Source organism: Peromyscus leucopus, chromosome 12, assembly GCF_004664715.2.
Source record: "Peromyscus leucopus breed LL Stock chromosome 12, UCI_PerLeu_2.1, whole genome shotgun sequence".
NCBI lineage: Eukaryota > Metazoa > Chordata > Mammalia > Rodentia > Cricetidae > Peromyscus > Peromyscus leucopus.
Window position 1 is genome coordinate 13,439,058 of NC_051073.1, and position 20,466 is coordinate 13,459,523.

Here is a 20,466-nt window from a genome sequence, read left to right on the forward strand (position 1 = left end):
CTGGAGATAGGGCCCAGGACCTCCCACATGATAAATAAGCATTCCACCATTGAGTGTGGCTCTCACCTTTCATCAAAGAAGTTTCTCTTGGTAATAGAGACTGTTACAGAAAAAAAAAAAAATCACAATTGGTTAAAAGGCAGAGAACAACTGATCTCAGGGTACTCGGCTCCAATGGATACATTCACAACACAACTCCTACACCTAAGGTTCAGGGAACATCTTTGAACACTTGATGGGAGGACCAGGAAGTCTGGTGTGAGATTGTGTCTCTTAGAAATGACAGAGAAGTGATACTCATGAAATGTCAATACTATGGCCACCTAAACAAGGATACCAACCACACTAGACATGCTAAGGTAGAAGGGAGAACTCTCATGGAGGTCCCACCCCTAGACAAAGAACTACAGGCCGCTAAGGGATGTTAAAAGTAGGAGATGTAGTCTTCCCCAGGGATGAGCTCCTTAATTAGTAATCTCTTGTCTTTTGAGAGTCAATGCTGTGTAATTTCATAGAAACCCTAAGAAACTCTGTGATCTTCAAACAAGGATATTTCCTTTGCTTGTATTTTCACAACTTTGGGTTCAGTGTCAGCTGTGAATGTGTGAGATCCATCTACAGTAGTCTTTTTGCTCCATTCAACAGCAATATGTATCTTGTATTTTAGACGAGACAGAGAAGTGTTCTGTCTTGGCCTAGTGGTATAGCTTTCCTGTGTTCCATACTACCCTGCTTTCTAAGTGGAAATTTAGCCAGCTGGCCTTGGTGTGATGTTTACCATGTTATATGGTATCCACTAGCATGGCATTATTTACCAAATAGTGAGATTACATCATCTTTTTACTTAGCTGCTGCAAGACATGTGTAACATGCAACACTACTTTATAAAGCTCTCCAAAGCCTCCTCTGAAGCATGTCATTCAGGAGTCAGGCTGCCCTCTCTTAGATGGTGTGAAAATGAGAGGTAATTTGTATTCTCTACTATGAAATCAGAGTGCTCTATATTATGGACACAAAGCACTAATTTGTTCCTCCCCCAAGGAGTGCACTTCAGCAGATGTTGGTATTTTTCTCTCCTTAGTTCTCATTCACTCATCATCTTCACCTAATGTCATTTTATTACATTTTGCAAGGGTGATTTTAGAACCTAGGGATGAGGTTTAAATTACATGCACCTGTCGTCAGCCATTTCATGTTTATTTTGTAAAATGAAAACAATACTGTTTGGTGGGGAGGGTAGAGTCTTTCCTATATAACCGAAACCAGCCTCAAACTCAACGGCCCTTCTACCCCTCAACCTGTGTACTGTCCTGCGTGGCCGTAACTTTTAACAAATCACTTTTATTCATTTTACTCGTGTAGTGTAAAATGCAAAACAAACCCAGACAAACGAACAAACAGCACCTTGATATCCAGCCCCTGTTAGGGCGTTATAAGATTTTTTTTTTCTCCTTGAACTTCTTGAATTTTATTTACATACACCTTCGGAATTCTTTATTTACCTCTGAAATACGGTAGGCCTTTGTGAACTTAGATTTTCTCAGCATGCTTTCTGCATGTCCAGTCATTCCGCATGGTGCCTCTGCAGGTGCTTCATAACAGCACTCTCCACTCGTGTTCCCTTGAAGGATTCCTTTGGTTTTGTTTAATGTACATAGTAGTTAAGATTTGATTAGTCACCCGTTTCAAACCTCATAGTACACTGCCATGTTACCTATGGCTATTATGTCAACTTTCTACTTATGTGTGTGCAGCATGAAACATGCTTTATCAGCCTTCTCTTTATAAAAGGAGCATGTCGTTCAGGTGTCTGGGTGAGCTCTCCTGCTGTGTGAATGGTTCTCCTGACCAAATACATTTGGAAAAGCTTGATTAAAGGTGACTCAACTTACAAGATTTTCTTAAAAGCTTCTGCTATCCAGATATCCTGAAAGATCTTCTCCCATGTGTTTGATTAAAAAAAAAAAATGCTTCCTCTCTTGGAAATAATATTTTCTAGAAACTGTTTTGAGAACACTCATTTGGTAATTAAGTAAGGTGTGTATTCATACTTTTAAAAAATTCAAACAACACTAGGCTATTTGACTACAGATAACTACCTACTAAGAGATTTAGTAATTTAATGGTAATGAGTTTATAATAAAAATTTGTCCCTAAGAGAACTTCTTTTTAAGAAACAATTTTACTTTATTTTATAATTTTTTGAGTCTTGAATCCATGCCCTCCTGTCTCAGATTCAAAATTACAGACGTGGCTGGGCACAAGACAAAAAATGAGTGCTGTAGTTACATAGATGAACCAAGAAAGTCTTAACAGCTTGAAGAGTCCTCCTTCACCCTGTTTTGGAATTAGTAATTCACTGAGAGTAAGCTGTCAAGAATGGAAGTTCATCAACCATGTATTAGCCGCCGGAGCTCACATTGCCGTTAAACCGTGTGAGTTAAGAGCTTGCAGATGGTTTAAAATACCACATGGACTTGGTGAGTCAGCTCTGCCACGCTGCATTTGTAGCTCTGTAGCCGGGAGTGACGACACATGAGCTGCATGTCCTTAGTAGTTTGTCTCTTAGAGACAACTTGGCAGGCAGACATCTTGCAGATAAATGAGGAAAGATTGTCTATTTCAAGTGGCATCAGACATTCCTTCAAGCAGCGTGTCATATCTCTTCATACAGTCAGCATTTTCTTTGGAGCAGAGAATCTCCTCTCCTGCTCCCGGAGTACATGGCAGACGTCTTTGTAGGGTAGCACTCAGGAGGTAGCAAGCACTGTGCATTTGGTAGGTCAGTGTCTACAAATAGGTCAGGACATTTCTTGTACCTGTGTGCATTTCCTTTTCTTCCTCCTGCTGGATACCAGCTGGGTCAATCCGGGTAACTTAATAAAAATGCTTACTATTCATTTTATAGGTATTACTGAATTTTAACTTTTCATAATCTGTAACATTAGGTGTTGATAACTATTTTAGAGAGAAAGGAACTATAGAATTAAAATCAAAAGGCTCTCTCTTCAAAGATAAGAAATGCTAGATTCAGAATATGACCTTTTCCTCTTGATACAAACATACCCATACTGTCAATGAATGTTCTTTTCATCCATTTTCTACAGCAACCCTGAACTGGTTCTGAGGTTTCTAGATATAGGCAGTGATGGATTAGGCCTAACTGAGGATTCAAGACATGGAGAAGTTTCTGGAAACATTTTTTAATTCATAAATTTTCATAAGGCTTTTATATTATGTAACCTATTAGCATATCATTGTTATCTCAGAAAAGTTAATACATTATTCAAAAAGATTATAGTGGCTTAAGCTTCTCTGAATTTGTCTAAGGCACTTATGAAACAATTCACTATTAGGAAGTCTTTACTGACAGAGAGAGATTCCAACTAGCTGTGTTGATCTTGGAATCAGGAAGGACACCAGGATGTGATCCTGTTTACAGGTAAACTTGCTCAGAAGCAGAGACCAGCCCATTACATACACTTATATAGGTTGGAAAAAATTGCACAACACCAGAGTATGTTCATTACTGTATATAACTTAATGGTGAGCCAATCCTGTGTGATCATGCACTGAAGGGATTACCCTGCTCTATAGCCCCTAAGTTTGGATCATTGGATTCAGATTGCTAACTGACATCATGAGACACATCCTAATATATTTGTAATGTTTGATCCCCTTTGAAAAATAAATATGTGTTATATGATTCACAGTTAGAAGTTCACATTGTGTCATTTGGATTAATATTTCAGTATGCACTAAAAGCACATTCTCTTCGGCTCAACCTGTATTTGAGTGCCTATTGGTATTTGGTTTTGGTGTTGGAAATTGACCAAGACATCATATATGTTAAACACATGCTTTACCACTATATCTCAGCCTTAATGCAAATTTTGATATGAGTATTACCTTAGAAATATAGAGAATAATAGTAAATGGGTTTTCTCCTAAAGAAAACAAGCTTAGATCAGAATTTCAACCCACACACTGTTGAAGTTTTTCAACCAAGTAATTCGTAATTCTCTATTTGGAAGGGATTAGTGAGAGAGGGTGGTCTGTGTGGGATCCCTGACTTCTACGTGGTCGGTACAAATAGGATTACCCATATTGTGATGACCAGCTGTCTCAGTCACCTCGAATTTACACATGGAAACAAATCTGGGAGCAAAGTGAACTCTGATCCATGTGAGTTAATCAGCTTTCTCTAGTAGAGAACTGCTGTACAGCTGAAGAGCATGAGCGAGACCAGTGGCGAGTCTTCACTGAAGATTGCGCCCTAAATGGAAAAGCAAGGCTTTGTGAGAGTTCAGAGCTCATTTTCATGAGAACCTGAGAGTGAGCCTCTTGCTAATTATCACCTCCATTTTCCTTACTCAGAATGATGTACAATGAGCAACTGCAGTAAAGGAGGCAGCCATAATCCATGTGCTGTTTTTTGTGATCACAACTATGTGTTTTGCTTGGTTTATTTGAACAAAACTGTCAGAATGTGTGTGTGTGTACACTCTGGATAGATTTCTTCGTAGAACTTGAATCTTTCCATCACCTGTCATACCCCAGAGTACCACGTAGCTTGAACTCCATGTCACTTCTCCATTTCAGGACTTAGTCCTCTGTAGATCTGTCAGAGCATCCCTGGAGAGCAGGAGTACATGGTGACAATGGGAGAATTCCTTCCCTTAGTCGCAAGGGCAATGCCCTTCAGCTCTCTTAACAGTTGGTTGTCTTTGAAAAGCAAAATCACTTCTTGTCACTCAAGGCAATGACAGTAGATGGATGGCTCTGCCAGACTGACTCTGAGAAGGCCACATGTTCTGTGAGCCTCGTAGCAGGAGAAGCGGAGCAGGATGCCTGTTAATCCATCCAGAAAGTGTTTGCTTATGAGAGGGACATTGTTCCTTTCCTTCCTTGCCTGATCCCCAGTAGCACTGACTCCAATTTGCTACCCTGGTGCAATTTGACACTTATTATGGGTTGCAGAGAAGGCGTCGCCAAATTCTTTTCCACCACCAACACCACTGTAAAGCCATGGGGCCTATGGTTAGGTCTGGAACCAAGGACAAATGGCTGAGGTGCCTATTCAACATATCAAAGCAGGCCTGACCACCAGATTCCCCCAGCATCCTCACTTCCTACCTGTTACAGGCCATGGCTGGCGTACCCTGCCCGTAAGCTGTACTCTCCAAGCCAGGAGCTGCGTTGCCCTTCCCTTGAGGCTCTAATCTAGCCATTTGGCTACACCCAGTCCTTTTGTTGGCCTCCTGGCCTCTTGATCTTCTCTCTCGCCTTTCCCCCCCTCTCCTCACATGGCCCAGCTCAGGGGTCATGTTCACTTTCCCAGATGTCTCTGCCTCTGACCATGTTGTCCCTCATATCTGCAATAAACGTTCTCCTCCACCTTACTTACTTAGGAGCACTCATATCCTTCTTTTTTTCTTTCTTTTTTTCATTTTTTTTGGGTGGGGGCAGTAGCTCTGGGTATCTTCATTTAGTCCACATTCAAGGCTGCCTACCTGCATGCCCTGAGATGTCTCTCCCGACTCCTTCCCTCACTCATCTGTGCTGCTTTTCTGTGCCCGTCCTTCTACTTACTGCATAGAAGCTCCACCCTTCTCCTCCTCCGGCACCCTTCTCCCCCTCTGCTGTGGCGTGTCTGCTGATACACCATCGTCATGCTTTCCCTTATTATTTCGTTCAGCACCTTCTGTTAGCGAGTTGAGCCTTATGTGCCTCCATCTTTGTGTTGACAGCGACGTGTTTGGATCTCCCACAGTCCTCATCTGTGGATTCGTTTAGTGCCTAGGAAGTATTTATATGATCCTCAGGCGCCAAGCCAGACCTTTCCTGAAACTTAACATAGGACTGAGACAAACTCTGAAACCTTGTCTGTTGGAAGTGGCAAGGCCTTGATAGCCATCAATTAGCACACACTGTTTGGCTTGTCTGTCAGCGGTTAGTTTCCGTATCGTTCTCGAAGTATTTTCAGGCGTATTCTGTTCACTGGGCTTTCACTTTAAGTGTTGGGTTACGTGTTGAAATCTCCGAGAATCGCCTTGTGCTGATGAAGGCTTTTTAAACTGCAGGAACTAAAACAAAACAAAGTAGCTGATTGGGCACTTTAGTCATGAAGTGTGGCTACCCAGAGTGTTTGTATGATCTTTAGAGTCCAGTGGGACAATCTGATTTAAAAACTCCTACGTGAATTGCAAGCTGATGCTCCTCTCAGGGATGTGCTTTCAGAGAGTCAGGAAGTGAGCTGAGCCCCATGGCTCAGAAATCCTCTTGCATTTTGAGCTGGTGCTTTTAGAATATTCTACGACGACAACGAGCCTGAGGTCAGCACAAGTTCAGCTATAACTGATGTGTGGACATTGTAATGCAGAGGAGTGAATGCTCTCCCCCTGCTCCCACTAGAAAATCCTACAGATACCTCAATCTGAATTTATTTTATATTGTTCCACGCCTTGGTCAATATTGACATTTTTTGCATCCTAGTTTATTATGTTACTGTTTTTCATGCCAGGCATTCTTCAGCGCTTGTATTTATTGTGGGAGGGAAACAGGCACATTGTAGAGAGTGAAGAAGTTTTCACAGGCAGTGAAGTCACTTTTATCATATTTGTATTTTATAAACAAAATAAAAGCCTTTGCTTTGCACTTACAATGTTTAGCTGAATGCTCACTGGCAGGTAAGACCAGGAACATCATTGGCACAACTGCATCATCCTTTCTACTGTTATCATTGTCAACTAAAAATTGCCTTCATAACACAAAGTAGAGTCTTGTTACGTCCCTCTTGGAATTGCATTTTTCCCCCTTGGTATTGTGGTTCTGAAAGCCTTTATTGAAAAAAGAATGGCAATTTCACAGAGATTTTTTTTTTTTTTTTTTTTTTGTAAAGCTGAAGGCACTCAAGAGGGGGGCATCTTTGATAGTGCCCGACTCTAAGTTATTTAAGAAGGATTGTCTCCCTGTGCTTATCCAGCCGATAGCTTGAAACAGGAACCTTTGAGTATTCTTTACAACCCTGGAGAAGAAATAATCTTCGCCTACTCTAAGAGAGATAAGTTAACAGAATGCAACTTGAACAATGAACAAGAATGCTGTCGTGAATTTTCACATCAACTCAGTATTCTCTCTGAATTTTCTGTTGTGTTCACAAGGCAGTTTTTGCTGCACCAAAAGTCCTAGTGATAAAAATACAGAGTGTGAGAGTTATGAGCACACAGGAAAGGCAAAGTAAATATTATGAAACTTTGGACAGAAATAAACCAAAGGAGATAATGTAAATATTAGTTCTGCTTATGAAAAAGAATGCTTCGTGTTCTCATCCTGAAGTATTTTCTGTGATTTTGGTAAAAAAATAGAAAGGTAATGTCCCAAGGCCATGAATTGTTTGCTGTTTACTCAAAGACACTCACATTCACTCTTGTCCTGCCCAAGCTGACCACTGGTTCATTCGTACCTTTACACGAACACGGTTATGTGTGTTTCTCTGTGCATGCATGGAGGTTTCATGGAATAAATAAATTATCGTTGCTTTTCCTTCCTACTCACCTGATCTTTTCTATTATCTTACCCCCACTGTGTGTGTGTGTGTGTGTGTGTGTGTGTGTGTGTGTGTGTGTGCGCGCGCGCACATGTGTATATGGGTACATGTAGAAGCTGATGGTCACTGTCCAGTTTTGTTTTGTGTTTTTGTGGCCACTCCCCACTTTTATTTCTTAAGACCTGAAATTGATAAATTTGGCTGGACTGACTGGCCAAAGAGCCTTAGGGATCTGCCTGACTCCTTTTGCTCCCCTGTGGCTGAGGTTATAGATATAGCTTGCCTGACTTTTCTGGGTGGACTGTGGATCCAAACACAAGTCTCTGTGCCTTTGTGGTAGATATTATACTTACTGAGCCATCTCCCAGCTCTGGATAATCTTTTAAAAAATTGTTAATCATCCACCTTCTTGTATGATCTTCTTTACACTATTAATTGAAAGCAGTATGTGAAGACAAAAACGTGTTAGAATCAGGTTTTGTAGTCACAGGTTTCAGACATACAAGTGCTTGAAATTTGGCTCTGAGAATATTGAGACAATGTTCTGAACTGTTAGGCCACCTGCTACTAGCAGGTCGGCTGGAAGCGACTTCCTAGGGAATCTAGTAGGGCTCTGAGTGCCCTGTGCCCAGACTCCCCTTCTCCCATCCCCACCCAGAGTTGCACTGAGAGCAACTAAAGAAGAGTTTGATGTACTTAGCTGGAAAATTAGTCATGTTTTTGTAAAGAGTCTTTAGCCAAATTACCATTTTCACACGCTTTTGGTATTAGTATTTTGAAGCTTGTAAAGTACCAAGGATACTGTAGCATGTGTATGTACTTGACCTAAGTCTATTCTGGCTCCTTCACAAGAGCTCAAGACTAGGACTCCCCCTCACTAAGTGCTCCTTCCGTGTTCCAGCCCGAATTCTTTCTGGCAATATTGATTGCAGGGTCCTGAAGCCTGAGGCTGATGGAAGCTGTAAAGAGAAACAGGATTGGGTGCCTTTCGGCAGGCAAAGATGATTATGTTTTTGTTTCTTCTTCAAGTAGCGTGGGTGTTTCTTAGATAATCGTGAGTGTGGTCTACTGCTCTAATTAAGTATGCAGTAAGTTTATTGTCTCTTTGGGAAGCGTCTTTCCCCCAGTTATTTTCATACTTGCAGCTTTTCAAAGGCTTGTTCTCCATCTAATAGTCTGTTGGAGTCACCGGTCAACACTGCAGTGAGGAAGGCAAAAGTACAAAGGCAAACACACGGAGCTCAGGCCATACTTAGACTTGAGATTTTGGGGAGTGCTAACAGCCAATGGTGAAGCATGGCAATCAGTCAGTTGATCTGCCCAACTCAGCATGCTAGAACTCTCAGATAGCCTATATTGGAACGTGTGGCAAGAACCCTCACTGGGTATGCTCTACCCATGTCAGCGTATGTTGCTTTCATGTTGTGAACAGTGGTCATTGAAGTGATGTGTTTGCTGATGAAATTTACATGCCCCTTGCCACATTTAGTACAGGACTTTGTGTTCACACAGCTACCTGCAAAGTATGAGTAGAAGAAATACAGTCTACTTAGTAAACACTGTTTCCACATTTGAAGTATTTCCTTCCGAGTATATATTGGGTGAAACAAATATATGCAACTAAAAAAGCATTCATTTAGCCAAATTGTGTCTTTGCAGAAGTCTAAAAGAAAAGGAATAAATGGAGGACTGCATAATTATCAGAGCTAAAACTTGATAATAATTGATTGATGTCTCCCTATAGGCTCCAGTGCTTGCGTTTAGAATAATATTGCCTCTACTTAGATTTTTCATTTTCAAATCCAGGTATAAGAACCATCATAGTATGTATGGCTCATACACCATTGGTGATCCTAAGTCATGTCACACATTACATATAGGGTGTTTATAGCAGTTCTTGCTTAGAAGGGTGCTGTTCAGTGCCATGAGTGGTTGAGATTTTATGTTCCAAGGAATGGTATGGATGAAGTAAGATCGGCAAGGTTGATTACTGTGTTCCCTGCTTTCTTCTTTTTTTAAAAATTTTATTTTATGTGCATTGGTGTTTGGCCTGCATATATGTCTATATGAGGGCATCGGGTCTCCTGGAACTGGAGTTACAGACAGCTGTAGACTGCCATGTGGGTGGTGGGAATTGAACCCGGGTCCTCTGAGATGGCTCAGTGATTAAGAGCACTGGCTGCTCTTCCAGAGGGCCCGTGCTCCCTGTTTTCTACTGGCGTCCTCTGTCTTTGTAGCTAGTGCTTATCCAGGCAGTAAAGACATTGGGAGCAGAGCTACAACACACCCATAGCTTACTTATCTACTGGATATAGAAAGCATGGTCCACAGTCTTACAGAAAAGACTGCAGCAAGCAAACCTGCAGGCAGGTTTACCGAACACAAGTTTTTGTTGTTGTCATTTTTAAGCAAAAACTAATTTATAAGCTAGGCACCAATGGTTAGTAGTGGTATTTTGACTTTGGTTGTGACCCTCGTTCTTACAGCTTTGTGGGGCAGAAATCGAGGTCCCCCAGCAGCAAGTGTCTTAAACTACAGGGGAGAGTAGTGGGTGTTCTCATGGGTTTTATCTTACTTACAAGGTTTGACTTGTGGGGATATGCCAGCCTCATCCACTTCCTGTACAATTCGGTCTCTTTTAAAGTACTGAGGGATGGTTATCATCTGTGTCAGGTGCTCATTTTTTCCTATCAACTACTCTCGTTTTCTTTAGAGTCTCCCGAGAAATAAATTGTTGGCCTCCAAGGTCCCTGTATTAGGTTTCAATCGTTTTGACAAATTACCCGAGAGAATAAACTTCAATGGAGGATAACGTTGATTTGGGGTCTTGGATCCAGTGCTTTAACCCTCTGTTGACACAGTACATCATGGTGATGGAGAAGCGAAGAGGTGGGAAGAGGCAATCTCACTGGTGTCCCTTTGTCTCTTTTCCCATCCAAAGGCATTACTAAATGACTTGACTTACTAGTTCTTAAAAGTTCCCTTACTTCCTGGCAGTCAGGCCTTCAACATGGACATTTTAGGGACACTCCAGACCCAAACTATGACAGTTACTTCCTCTAGCTAATGTTCCCCTGAATGTGAATGCATCATCGTATATTTGATTTGACCAAAATTGCTGGGGATTGTCTGAGCATCTTTGCTGTGGAATCTCAGAGTGTTAGCTGTGACCATGGTTTTGTTTTGTTTTGTTTTGTTTTTTTGCCTTGAACTCTCAAAGTCATACAAATCTGTCTTACACTATTTGAAAGAGTTATTCAGCTACATGTGGTGACTACACACCTTTAATCCCAGCACTCTGAAGGTAGAGGAAGGCAGATGTCTGTAGGCCTGGTCTACATAGACAGCCAGGGCTATATGCAAAGAGACCCTGTCTCAAACAAATCAAAACAAAGAATTATTCAAATCAGAATACAGGGGTCCTTAAATCATTTTGAGAACATTTCTGCCGTGTGAAATAATTCAGCATTTTTAGCTGTTTTTATTAAATATGTGCCCTATTAGTTTCTCTTGCCACAATAATGCTGCGTAGTGACAACACATCTCAAAATTCAATTTCTATGGCCTGACAGCTCTGGGAAGAATTTCACTCTTATTGTATTGTATTCTCAGCAACTGGCAAGTGGAGACAAGAGGGTCTGAAGTTCAAGGTCATTCTCAGCTACTTAGAGAGTTCAAGGTCAGATTGGGCTACTTGAGGCTGTCTCCAAAAAAAGAAAAAAAAAAGCACACAAACAAACAAATAAGCAACAACAGCAACCAACTCTAGTCCTGGTAACACAGGTCAGGGGCAGAGAGCTTGTCAAGAATACACTTGGCATTGCAGAACAAAAACATTAAAAACCCAAGGCATTTTGAAAATACGTAGGTGGAAATATTAAGTGGGCAGTAAGAGCAGGTTGAGGTGTAGAAACCAGAGGCCTCCAGTCCTATCTGATAGCATTCTTGGGCCTTCCATCGGTGGAGGATAGTGTTTTGTTAATGCATGACTAAGGTTTTTGGCATTCAGGTTGCTAGGTCAGATATAGATGTGGGCAAGGTTTGGCTCTTTAGCAGAGCCAAAGTAGCCTAAAAGAAATCGTCATTAGGCTATTAGATCAACAACAGGGCAAATTGGATGTAGTCACTAAAGTTTTCATCAGTGTTCGATCTGAGCAGAGAGCTTCCTTCCTGGAATTCTCCTTTTTAGCAAGCATAGTTACAGACTTACAAAAGAAAAAAAAAAAGAACTAAATTGGCATCCACTGGATTATAAACTAATTTTGAACCTAATACTTTGGTTACCACACAGACACTTCTGTATTTTAAAATTCCATGTCTTAATCCTTCTTCTCTGAGGCCTACCTATAAGGCAAGCTTTCAGTGTTGGTTATTAATCTCCTGGGTGTTGAATAACAAACGTTTCTATTGATGAACCTCTTGATTGCCACCTGGGCACCTACAGGGAGCATGCTTCACTAGCTTTGAGATGAGATGGAGTTCGGGGTCAACTTGAGAACATCTGTGCTGAGCCCCATTCCAAGAGCTTGGTTTCAACAGAGGCTTTGAAAGCCTTTTAAGAGCTCTAACTTGGAATTTGAAGCTTTGTTAGGAAGTGACTCCCAAAGAGGGACACGTTTCCAGGAGTGAAAAATACATGCATTTTCTTTGAAAGGATTTTTTTCCCCTCTCTTTCTCACTTTTGTGACAGATCCTGTCTAGGCTGGAACTCAAGCTCAGAAACGGTTGCCCCATTTCAGTTTTCTGTATGGGTTTAGTGGCAATTCTGTCCTTTCTCACCACACATACATACATGTACACACCAGGGCAAAGCCCTGTTTTAATTTGAGAGTCAGCCTGGTCATGTCAAGCAAGCGCTTGACAAACAGCCCCTTTTCTGCCTCTGGAACTCTGGCTGTGGGTGAAATCTTAGCCTTTTCCTGCTCGAGTTGGCATGAATGATTTATACAGATTCTTTCCCTTCTGTGATTCTAATTTTAATTCCAGTTTTATGTTCATAATAAAATGAGCAACTGCAGATGTTCTCTGCGGACGACACTGTAAAGGAGACAGACCCTCCCTCACAGTTCCTTTTCCTCTGGTTGGAGAGTGAAAATTTGCTCATGATTATTGATCTTTAAAGGGAGTCCACAGGCAAATTTCCTAGATGGTGATTATGGAAATCAGTTCTTTACACTTGAAAATGGAGAATGTTTTCGGTGTTGAATTTAAAAACAACTTGGTGTGTAGACTTTTTTTGTGGTATGTAATTCAACTGTGCTCAGGTGATGAGCAAACAGCATTTCTTCAGGGAGACCAAGGATGGAATAGAAATAGAAGCTGTCCTGTTTTATACGAGAATAATCCCACCCAAAGAAGAAAAAAGCACCCAATATTTCACCACATGAGAGGTATTCAGGCCAGTGAACCGCCTGCTTGGATGTAGAAACCAGATGGTCTTCATTAGCCGGAGACCTTAAAACGGCATAAATCCACAGATGCAGCCAAGCTATGGATCCGGGCCCTGTCTTGCCAAGCTGGACCTTTTAGCCAGGGAAACAGAGGGCTCCTTGTTCCAGCCCCTCTTAGCTGGGACTGAGTGAAGAATGCTGCCAGACTTGCTCTCTAAGGAATTTTGATCTTGATAATGAAAAGGAGAGAAAGTTCTTGGAGAAAAGGAACACCCTATTTGAAGGGCAGACGGAGAACTTGGTCCAGAGGCTGCCTCTGGGCTTCATTGTAAATTGTAGCAATTGTCCGCAGATTGGTCCAAGTTAAATCTGTATGTTTACCTTTATTTTAGCTGCATGGATTAAAGGGCAGCTTGTAGCTACAGTGCTTTTAGGAGAGTCCATTGCATTTTTTCTTTTTCTTTTTCTTTTTTTTTTTGGTCTCTGAGTTGTGGCTTGGAAAACAACAACAACTAACAAGCAAAATAAAAACTTTTTTTTTTTTGCTTTCTCTGATGACAAAGGTTTGTTTCCAGAAAGTTTGGCAGTGTTTCTAAGTGTAGCATTTACATTATTGCTCTAGCTCAGCGTTCTGGAAGTGGCCTCTTGCTTTTGAAGCCATGGATGAACACCCACTGTTGTACCTGGTTATTTTGTTCATTGGCACTGGACACAGTTTTCCCATGGGAAAGTATTTCAGATTTCAGCATGCCGGTGACATACAGGCCACAAGCAGTATTTCCATATTTCGCCTCCCACATAGGCATGAACCATGAAGGCCCACCTATGGACAGGGTTCTAGTCCTTAGTGTTGCCATACAGTTCTGAAAAAGTAGCCTGATGATTAAGATGGAGTGGTTATTCCACTGCGCACAGTCCCCCTTTACTACGTTGCACCTGTTTCTTTTCTATGGAGGGAAAGAGCTTTGAAAGCGAGGAGTCGTTTTCTTCTAGTTGACTCTGAGAACCGGAAACTGACAGCAGATATTCTAGGATCCAAAGACTTCAATTTCATGAATATCCATACTGCCGGGTCCTCAGTGGGACATGGCATGGGATTTATTAAGCTTCTTCCTAAAGGCTTTATTTAGGAAAAGCGGTTTGAGTAAACCTGTCAGGACTGGTAGGGGACAGTAAGGTGTTATGTTCTGTGTGGCCCCATTATCTGGTGGTGCTGCTTTCCTCTTGGCTGGATGCTGAGGCTGTATTGCTTTTAGCAACCAGCCTGTTGACAGACGCAGGTGAGAATGCTCTGGGTTGTCTTGTGTTAATTAACTGAGCCAAGGATGTGTTGCTTTAAACCTGGTCTTTGTAGGTGGGCTACAGGAAGAATTGAAAGGCTTCCTGTTCAGTCTGTGTTTGATCAAATTGTTCCAGTTGGTACATCACAGCTGTTGACTGGGAAAATAGTTTTCCATGAGAAACATGGTATTTTGTTTTCAGTACACATTGGTGAAAGGTAGCAAGATGCTATATAAAGTACTTCTACAGTTCCTAGTTCAGTAATTTACTATAATTTTGGAGGAACTAGAGTTTAAATTGACCTGAGCTCTGAACTGGGTTCAACTTTATGGAAATACAGCTAAAGTGTTTTCTGTGTATTTACTTTTACTTTTAATATTTGTACCAGTTGCTTTTCGTGTTGCTGAGACAGAAGAGCTGGCCAGAAACCAACCTAAGTAAGGAAGGGGTGGTTCTGACTCTGTTTGAGGGTACCATCCATCATGGTGGGGGAAGTTGTGGCATCGGGAAGAAGTGGGAGATAAAGACTGGGGATCAGTTCATTTTCTCCTTTTTATTCTGCCTGTGACCCCAGTCCATAGGATGATGCTGTTGGTGTTCAGGGTGGGGCTTGGCTCCCCAGTTGCACCTGTGTGGAAAAACCCTCCTAGACATACCCTGAGTTACGTCTCCATGGAGATTCTAAATCCAGTGGAGCTGCTGATGAAGATTAACCACTGCAACATTAAATCCCCTTGGGTAGAGAACCTGAAAAGAACAAAAGCATGTATTTTCTAGTCTAAACTCGCATTGTTGAGCTCACGACATCATTAGGTAATTCCAGGGCCCTAGTCTGTTTATCTGAAGAGATGTGGAAGAGGTTACCACTCTTTGTCAGTACATACATGTGTATTCTACATACATACTTGTAAAGGTAAGAGGAAGGATGACACAGAGAGGAAATTCAGGAATCTGGCTTAAGAAAATGAAGCAGAATTTATTAGATAGACTTAAATTAAAAAAAAAAAAAAGTTTACGGCCAGGTAGCATGAACAGTTGTCCCGTTTTTGACAAGGAATTGACTGGCTTTAGCTTCTGGGTCTGCACAGTACGAGGCCTCTCACCGGGTAATCAGGGATGGGGTATGGTGGGGGTGCTGATGGGGCCCAGCACCTCTCTGCTGAACGGCTGGTAACTGATGGACTGCCGGAGAAGAGGAGAAAGAAGACACTCATTACCTTCATTTGTGCATCCAACTATGAGCCCAACAGGCTGAGTGGATAGTTCCGAACCCATGGCTATACAGGTGGCCCTGGTTAGTTTAAAGTCCACGGGGAGTAAAACAAAGCAGACAGGCGTGCATGTGAGGAAAGGGCTTGTAGAGAGGAAGGGGCGTGATAGAAGTGGGAGGGAGATAAGAGAGGGTGGGGGTATCTTAGGGTTTCTAGTGCTGTGAAGAGACACCACGACCACGGCAACTCTTATAAAGGAAAACATCTGATTGGGGCTGGTTTACGGTGTAGAGGTTCAGTCCGTTATCATCATGGCAGGAGGCATGGCAACATGCAGGCAGACATGGTGCTGGAGGAACCAAGAGTTCTACATCTGGTTTGGCAGGCAGCACGAAGGGAGAGGGACACTGAGCTTGGCTTGAGCATCTGAAATCTCCAAGCCCACCCCCAGTGACACTTCCTCCAACAAGGCCACACCTACTCCAATAAGGCCACACCTCCTAGTAATGCTGGTCCCTGGTAACCAACTGTTCAAATCTATGAGCCTATGGGGGCCATGCCTATTCAGACTACCACAGAGGCCGAGAGTAAACAGAACACATTATATACATATGTGAAGGTGTTGAAGAACAAATTTAGTCAATTAAAAAAAAAAAAGCTGAAAATAAAACCCAACCAAAACAAAAAACAATCCAGTCTGGAAATACTTCATCCAGGACAAGCTGGAATGATTTTATATCTGACTGTCTGGCCTTGCTTAATGCTTTGATCCTGAATGTACATCAAATCAGCTAGTGTTCTGTTGTAATCATGCATCTTCTGAAATGTGAAGGCCTCTTAAGGAAAAGAGAAACAACAGCTCCATCATTAAGAATGTCTTAAGCTGAGGATGGAAGTGGAGGATAGGGACTCAGAAAAGGGGTGATTGGAGAAGAACTGGGATAATTCACCTTGATGAGAAGAGTTCACCCTTGGTAAACCAGGCCAGTAGGGACAGGTGCTAAGAAAAGCCTCCTCAGTTTTTCAGATGGGAGTCATATGTAACCTTCGAGACCATTCAGGTCAGTGGTGAGAATGTACACCTGATTCCAGGGGCTTAAGACACAAGTGAATGGGCCAGCAAGATGGCTCAGCAGGTAAAGGTACCAACCAAGTCTGACAGCCTAAGTGTGGTTTCCTGGGAACACACGATGGAACGAGAAGACTCACCTGCAGGTTGTTCTTTAACCTTGACACATGCACCAGGGCAATTGTCCACACACCCCTTACCCTCACATACACAGAATCAAATTTAAAGAAGCAAGTGGAAAATGTTGGCAGTCGGTGTTTAAATCATAAGACGATTAAAGGTTCTGAGCAGTGAAAGAAGTGCAGATGGACAGCAGAGAGGTGGATTGAGTTTACTGCCTTCTTTGTGAATAGATGTGTTCATGGAAAAGGCCATGCCTATCCCTTTGCGTGTTGTTTACGCTGTGTCTGGCCTATAGCAATGAGGTTTTACAGTCACCAAAGAAACTGGCCCACAAGCCTTAAGTGCACACTGTCTGGCCATTTCAGGAAGCTCTCCGACTCCCTGCTCTGGAGGGCAATCCTGTGGAGGGAAGTGAGGAAGGGTTTTTTATTTCTCATTTGCTTGTGTTCAGTAAAGGAACTCAGAGGCTGTTAGTGAGGAGATGGAGAAAAGCCAAATGTGTTAGTGTGTCTTGCTGCTTGACAGGTCACCTCAAACTTAATCGCTTAAAAACAAGAAGTTACCTTCTTGTTTCAGTTTCCATGAGTAAGGAACTTAGGGGTATCTTCTAGGCGCTTCTGGCTCTGGATGTCTCTTGAAGCTGCACTCTTCTTGTCGGCCATGGCTGCAGGCAGATGGGGTCATTGAGGTGTGGGCTGTTTCCAAGGCTTGCTGGTGTGGCTCTGCAGGAGGTCTGAGCTTCCTACTAGTGCCCAACGAAGAGTGAACCTAGTGTCGTGACCTTGCTTTGGAAGTCACATGTCACCATTTCTGACATGCTTTGACAAACTGTAATGCAAGGTGAGAAGGGGCGCGATGCACATGGTCGTGATTACCAAGAAGGGGGAAGGATCATGGGGACTTTCTTGGACTTGACAGTCACTGGAGAGAACGTGCCATTTAAATTTTCTTGGAAGAAGGAACAGCATCTCCTGCATGTGCATTCGCTAGGGTGGCACCCATGCCTCACCTGGGGTCGTGAAGAGGTTGTGAGGAAATAGAGGTGCAGGGAGATTCTGAAATTGACCATGAGATTCTTTTGATAAAATATCCACCAACTTTGGTAAATTAAGTGTCCTGTAACTTCTCTTTAGTTAGGGATAAGATGCCCAGGTCTGCTGAGAGTGAACAGAATAAAGCACAGTGGGGAATATAATGAGGTTTGCACACCTCACCTTAACCTCTACTCCAGGGCTTCACCCACAGGCGTCTGATTATGATTCGACTTTCTTTAACTCCCGTGCCATGTTATTATTACCCATCTGCTTATTTCAGGAAAATTGGCAAGATTTCTATTTTGCTCTGTAAGATCCAGGCATTGAATTTCCTTTATAATCCCTCAGGTGAACTGTTAAGGTCAAGTTCATAGAACATTCTGTATTGGGCACGACTTTGCATCTGGTGGAGGTTGAGACTTGTAGCTTCCTGGCAGTGGTGGGAGATGGCAGGGGGCTCCTATGGAAGTGTTGGGGGGGGGTCAAGGCTGCTCTGTAGATAGGATGGTCTGACCTTGTGGCCTTAGCTGCTGTTTGGAGGACCTAAGCACCTGGTGCTAGAGAGACACAGATTAATGTAGACAGGTTCCCACATCCTTGCCTTCCACAAGTTCAGTCCAGAGTCTGCTTATTTGTTATCTGTTTGGTGAAAGACACAAATCCTTTGTTGTGGGCAGACAAGATACCCGACGTGCAGATGTTGGGACAGATGTTTGGTCCATGTCACGTTTCTGTGGAGAAAATTGTCTTAAACCGAAATCTCCCCATCCAGGCAGTTTGATTTTTTTTCTTTTCTCTCTTTCTTTTATCCTATTAATTTTTGAGATTAACTCAAGAATCACCCAGGAAGGGGCTGTGGGAGTGGCTGCTGGGGGAACTTGAGTCTGGGATGCAGCTCAGTTTCCTCAGCAGGGCTTTCACTTGGGAGGAATGACATTGGATCTTCTTTTGATTCCTTGGTTTCTAGTTAATTCTTTTCCTTGCATGGATTTAGTTTTCATCCCTCGCAGAACCTTTTGGATGAGATGGGACAATTTTCAGCACTCCCATTTAATCTTTTTTTTTTTTTGTCCAACTGGTCAGGGTGGTACAGTTGCGACCCTAGCACTGGAGGCTGAAGACCAAAAGATTGCAATTTAGGACATTCCTAAATGGCTAATTCTCCAGTGTAATTTTCTAATAAAAACTCAGATACAAACTGGGCATGGTGGCACATGCCTGTAATCCCAGCACTCGGGAGGCAGAAGCAAGTGGATCTCTAGGAGTTTGAGGCCAGCCTGGTCTCCACAGTGAATTCCAAGAAAGCTAAGGCTGCATAGAGAGACCCTGTCTCAAAAGAAACCAAACAAAAACTCCCTTGGATACAGCCACTTGCTCAGCAGTGAGGCACACTGGTAACATCCCGCTGTCAGTGCTGAGAAGTGGCACGTAGTGTCACCTCCAGGCTTGATCATCAAGCAGGGACTGGCACTGTGCTGTGTGAGCAACTGCAGCTTATGAGAATGTGGATTCTTCCACGGTGTTACATTTATTTTGGAAACTCCTCTTTTGTTGGGAACTTTCAACAGATGTTGCACAATCTTCTATGGGAAAAAAAAAAAAAACCCAAAGGATTTTTGAATGAACAAGTGTCCTTCAATATTCTTAATGCCTTCCTTTAAATACTCTGGTGTTAAAGAATGCACTGTCTTTTGGGGTGTTTACTGTGTCTGCAGCATGTATGTTTCTCAACCCGATAATGCTGAAGCACAGGGATTTCAAGGTGTTGCCGCCCCATTTCCTGTTCTTCTTGGAGCTGTGGATTCTGTTACTAACTAGGACTTATTTATTCTTTCAGGTGCCCACTGACGGCAATGCCGGGCTGCTGGCAGAACCCCAGATCGCCATGTTCTGTGGCAAACTCAACATGCACATGAATGTGCAGAATGGAAAGTGGGAGTCAGATCCATCAGGGACCAAAACCTGCATCGGCACCAAGGAGGGCATCCTGCAGTACTGCCAGGAGGTAAGTCCTGTGTGGGAGACGCTGTTCTTGTTGGGTCACATGCGTTCATTAAAAATATGAATTCCTAGATTTTATATGTATTTTCTCTCTAGTAGTAAAAATCTTGGTTCCTAATGATCCACTGTACCATTAATATGTATTTGCTCTCCCTTACAATTTGTACAATTACAAATTGTGCTGTTATGATCATCAATAAACAGGGTAAACTAAGTTTTCTTAGTTTAATATGTTCTACTATGACTGTGCAATAAAGGAAGTATTTTGGTTAAAGTGCTAGAATTAATTTTTTTCTTCTTTGCTCAAGCACTTTGATATGTTTTAGTTCATTTATAACTGTTAATATTTTTCTAGTTTTTTTCTCTCTTCATATTGTATCTTTGAAATAAACATTCATACTGATGTGTAAAAAGTACACTAAAAGATCACTTCTGCTTCATCTCTTGTTGATGCACATTTTTATTCTTTTTAAAATAACTTTATTTCACGTACGAGGATGTTTTGCCTGCATGCGTATCTGTGCACCACATGTGAGGCTGGTACCCAAGGAGGCGCCAGAAGAGGTTGTTACAGTTCTTGGAATGGGAGTTACCAAAGTACAGTTGTGAGTCACCATATGGGGACTGGAAGTAGAGATTGAGGTTTCCTTATCTGAAATGCTTGGGCTAAAAGTATTTTGGATCGCAGAGAATTTGAAATATTTGAATGTTCATGATGAGTTAGTTGCTTTCTGGATGATCCCCAAGTGAATATGAAATTCTTACCTATTTCCTGTATGCCTCACACACACAGCCTGAAGGTCATTTT

At 42.2% G+C, this 20,466-nt stretch overlaps 1 protein-coding gene across 1 annotated transcript in view; it reads left to right on the forward strand.

Moving 5' to 3' along the window:
* Positions 1-20,466, forward strand: part of LOC114697683 (amyloid beta precursor protein) — a 228,935-nt gene that overhangs the window by 42,168 nt on the left and 166,301 nt on the right. The window contains 1 exon segment of the mRNA XM_028875973.2: positions 19,495-19,662. Coding sequence (XP_028731806.1) covers positions 19,495-19,662 — 168 coding nt within the window.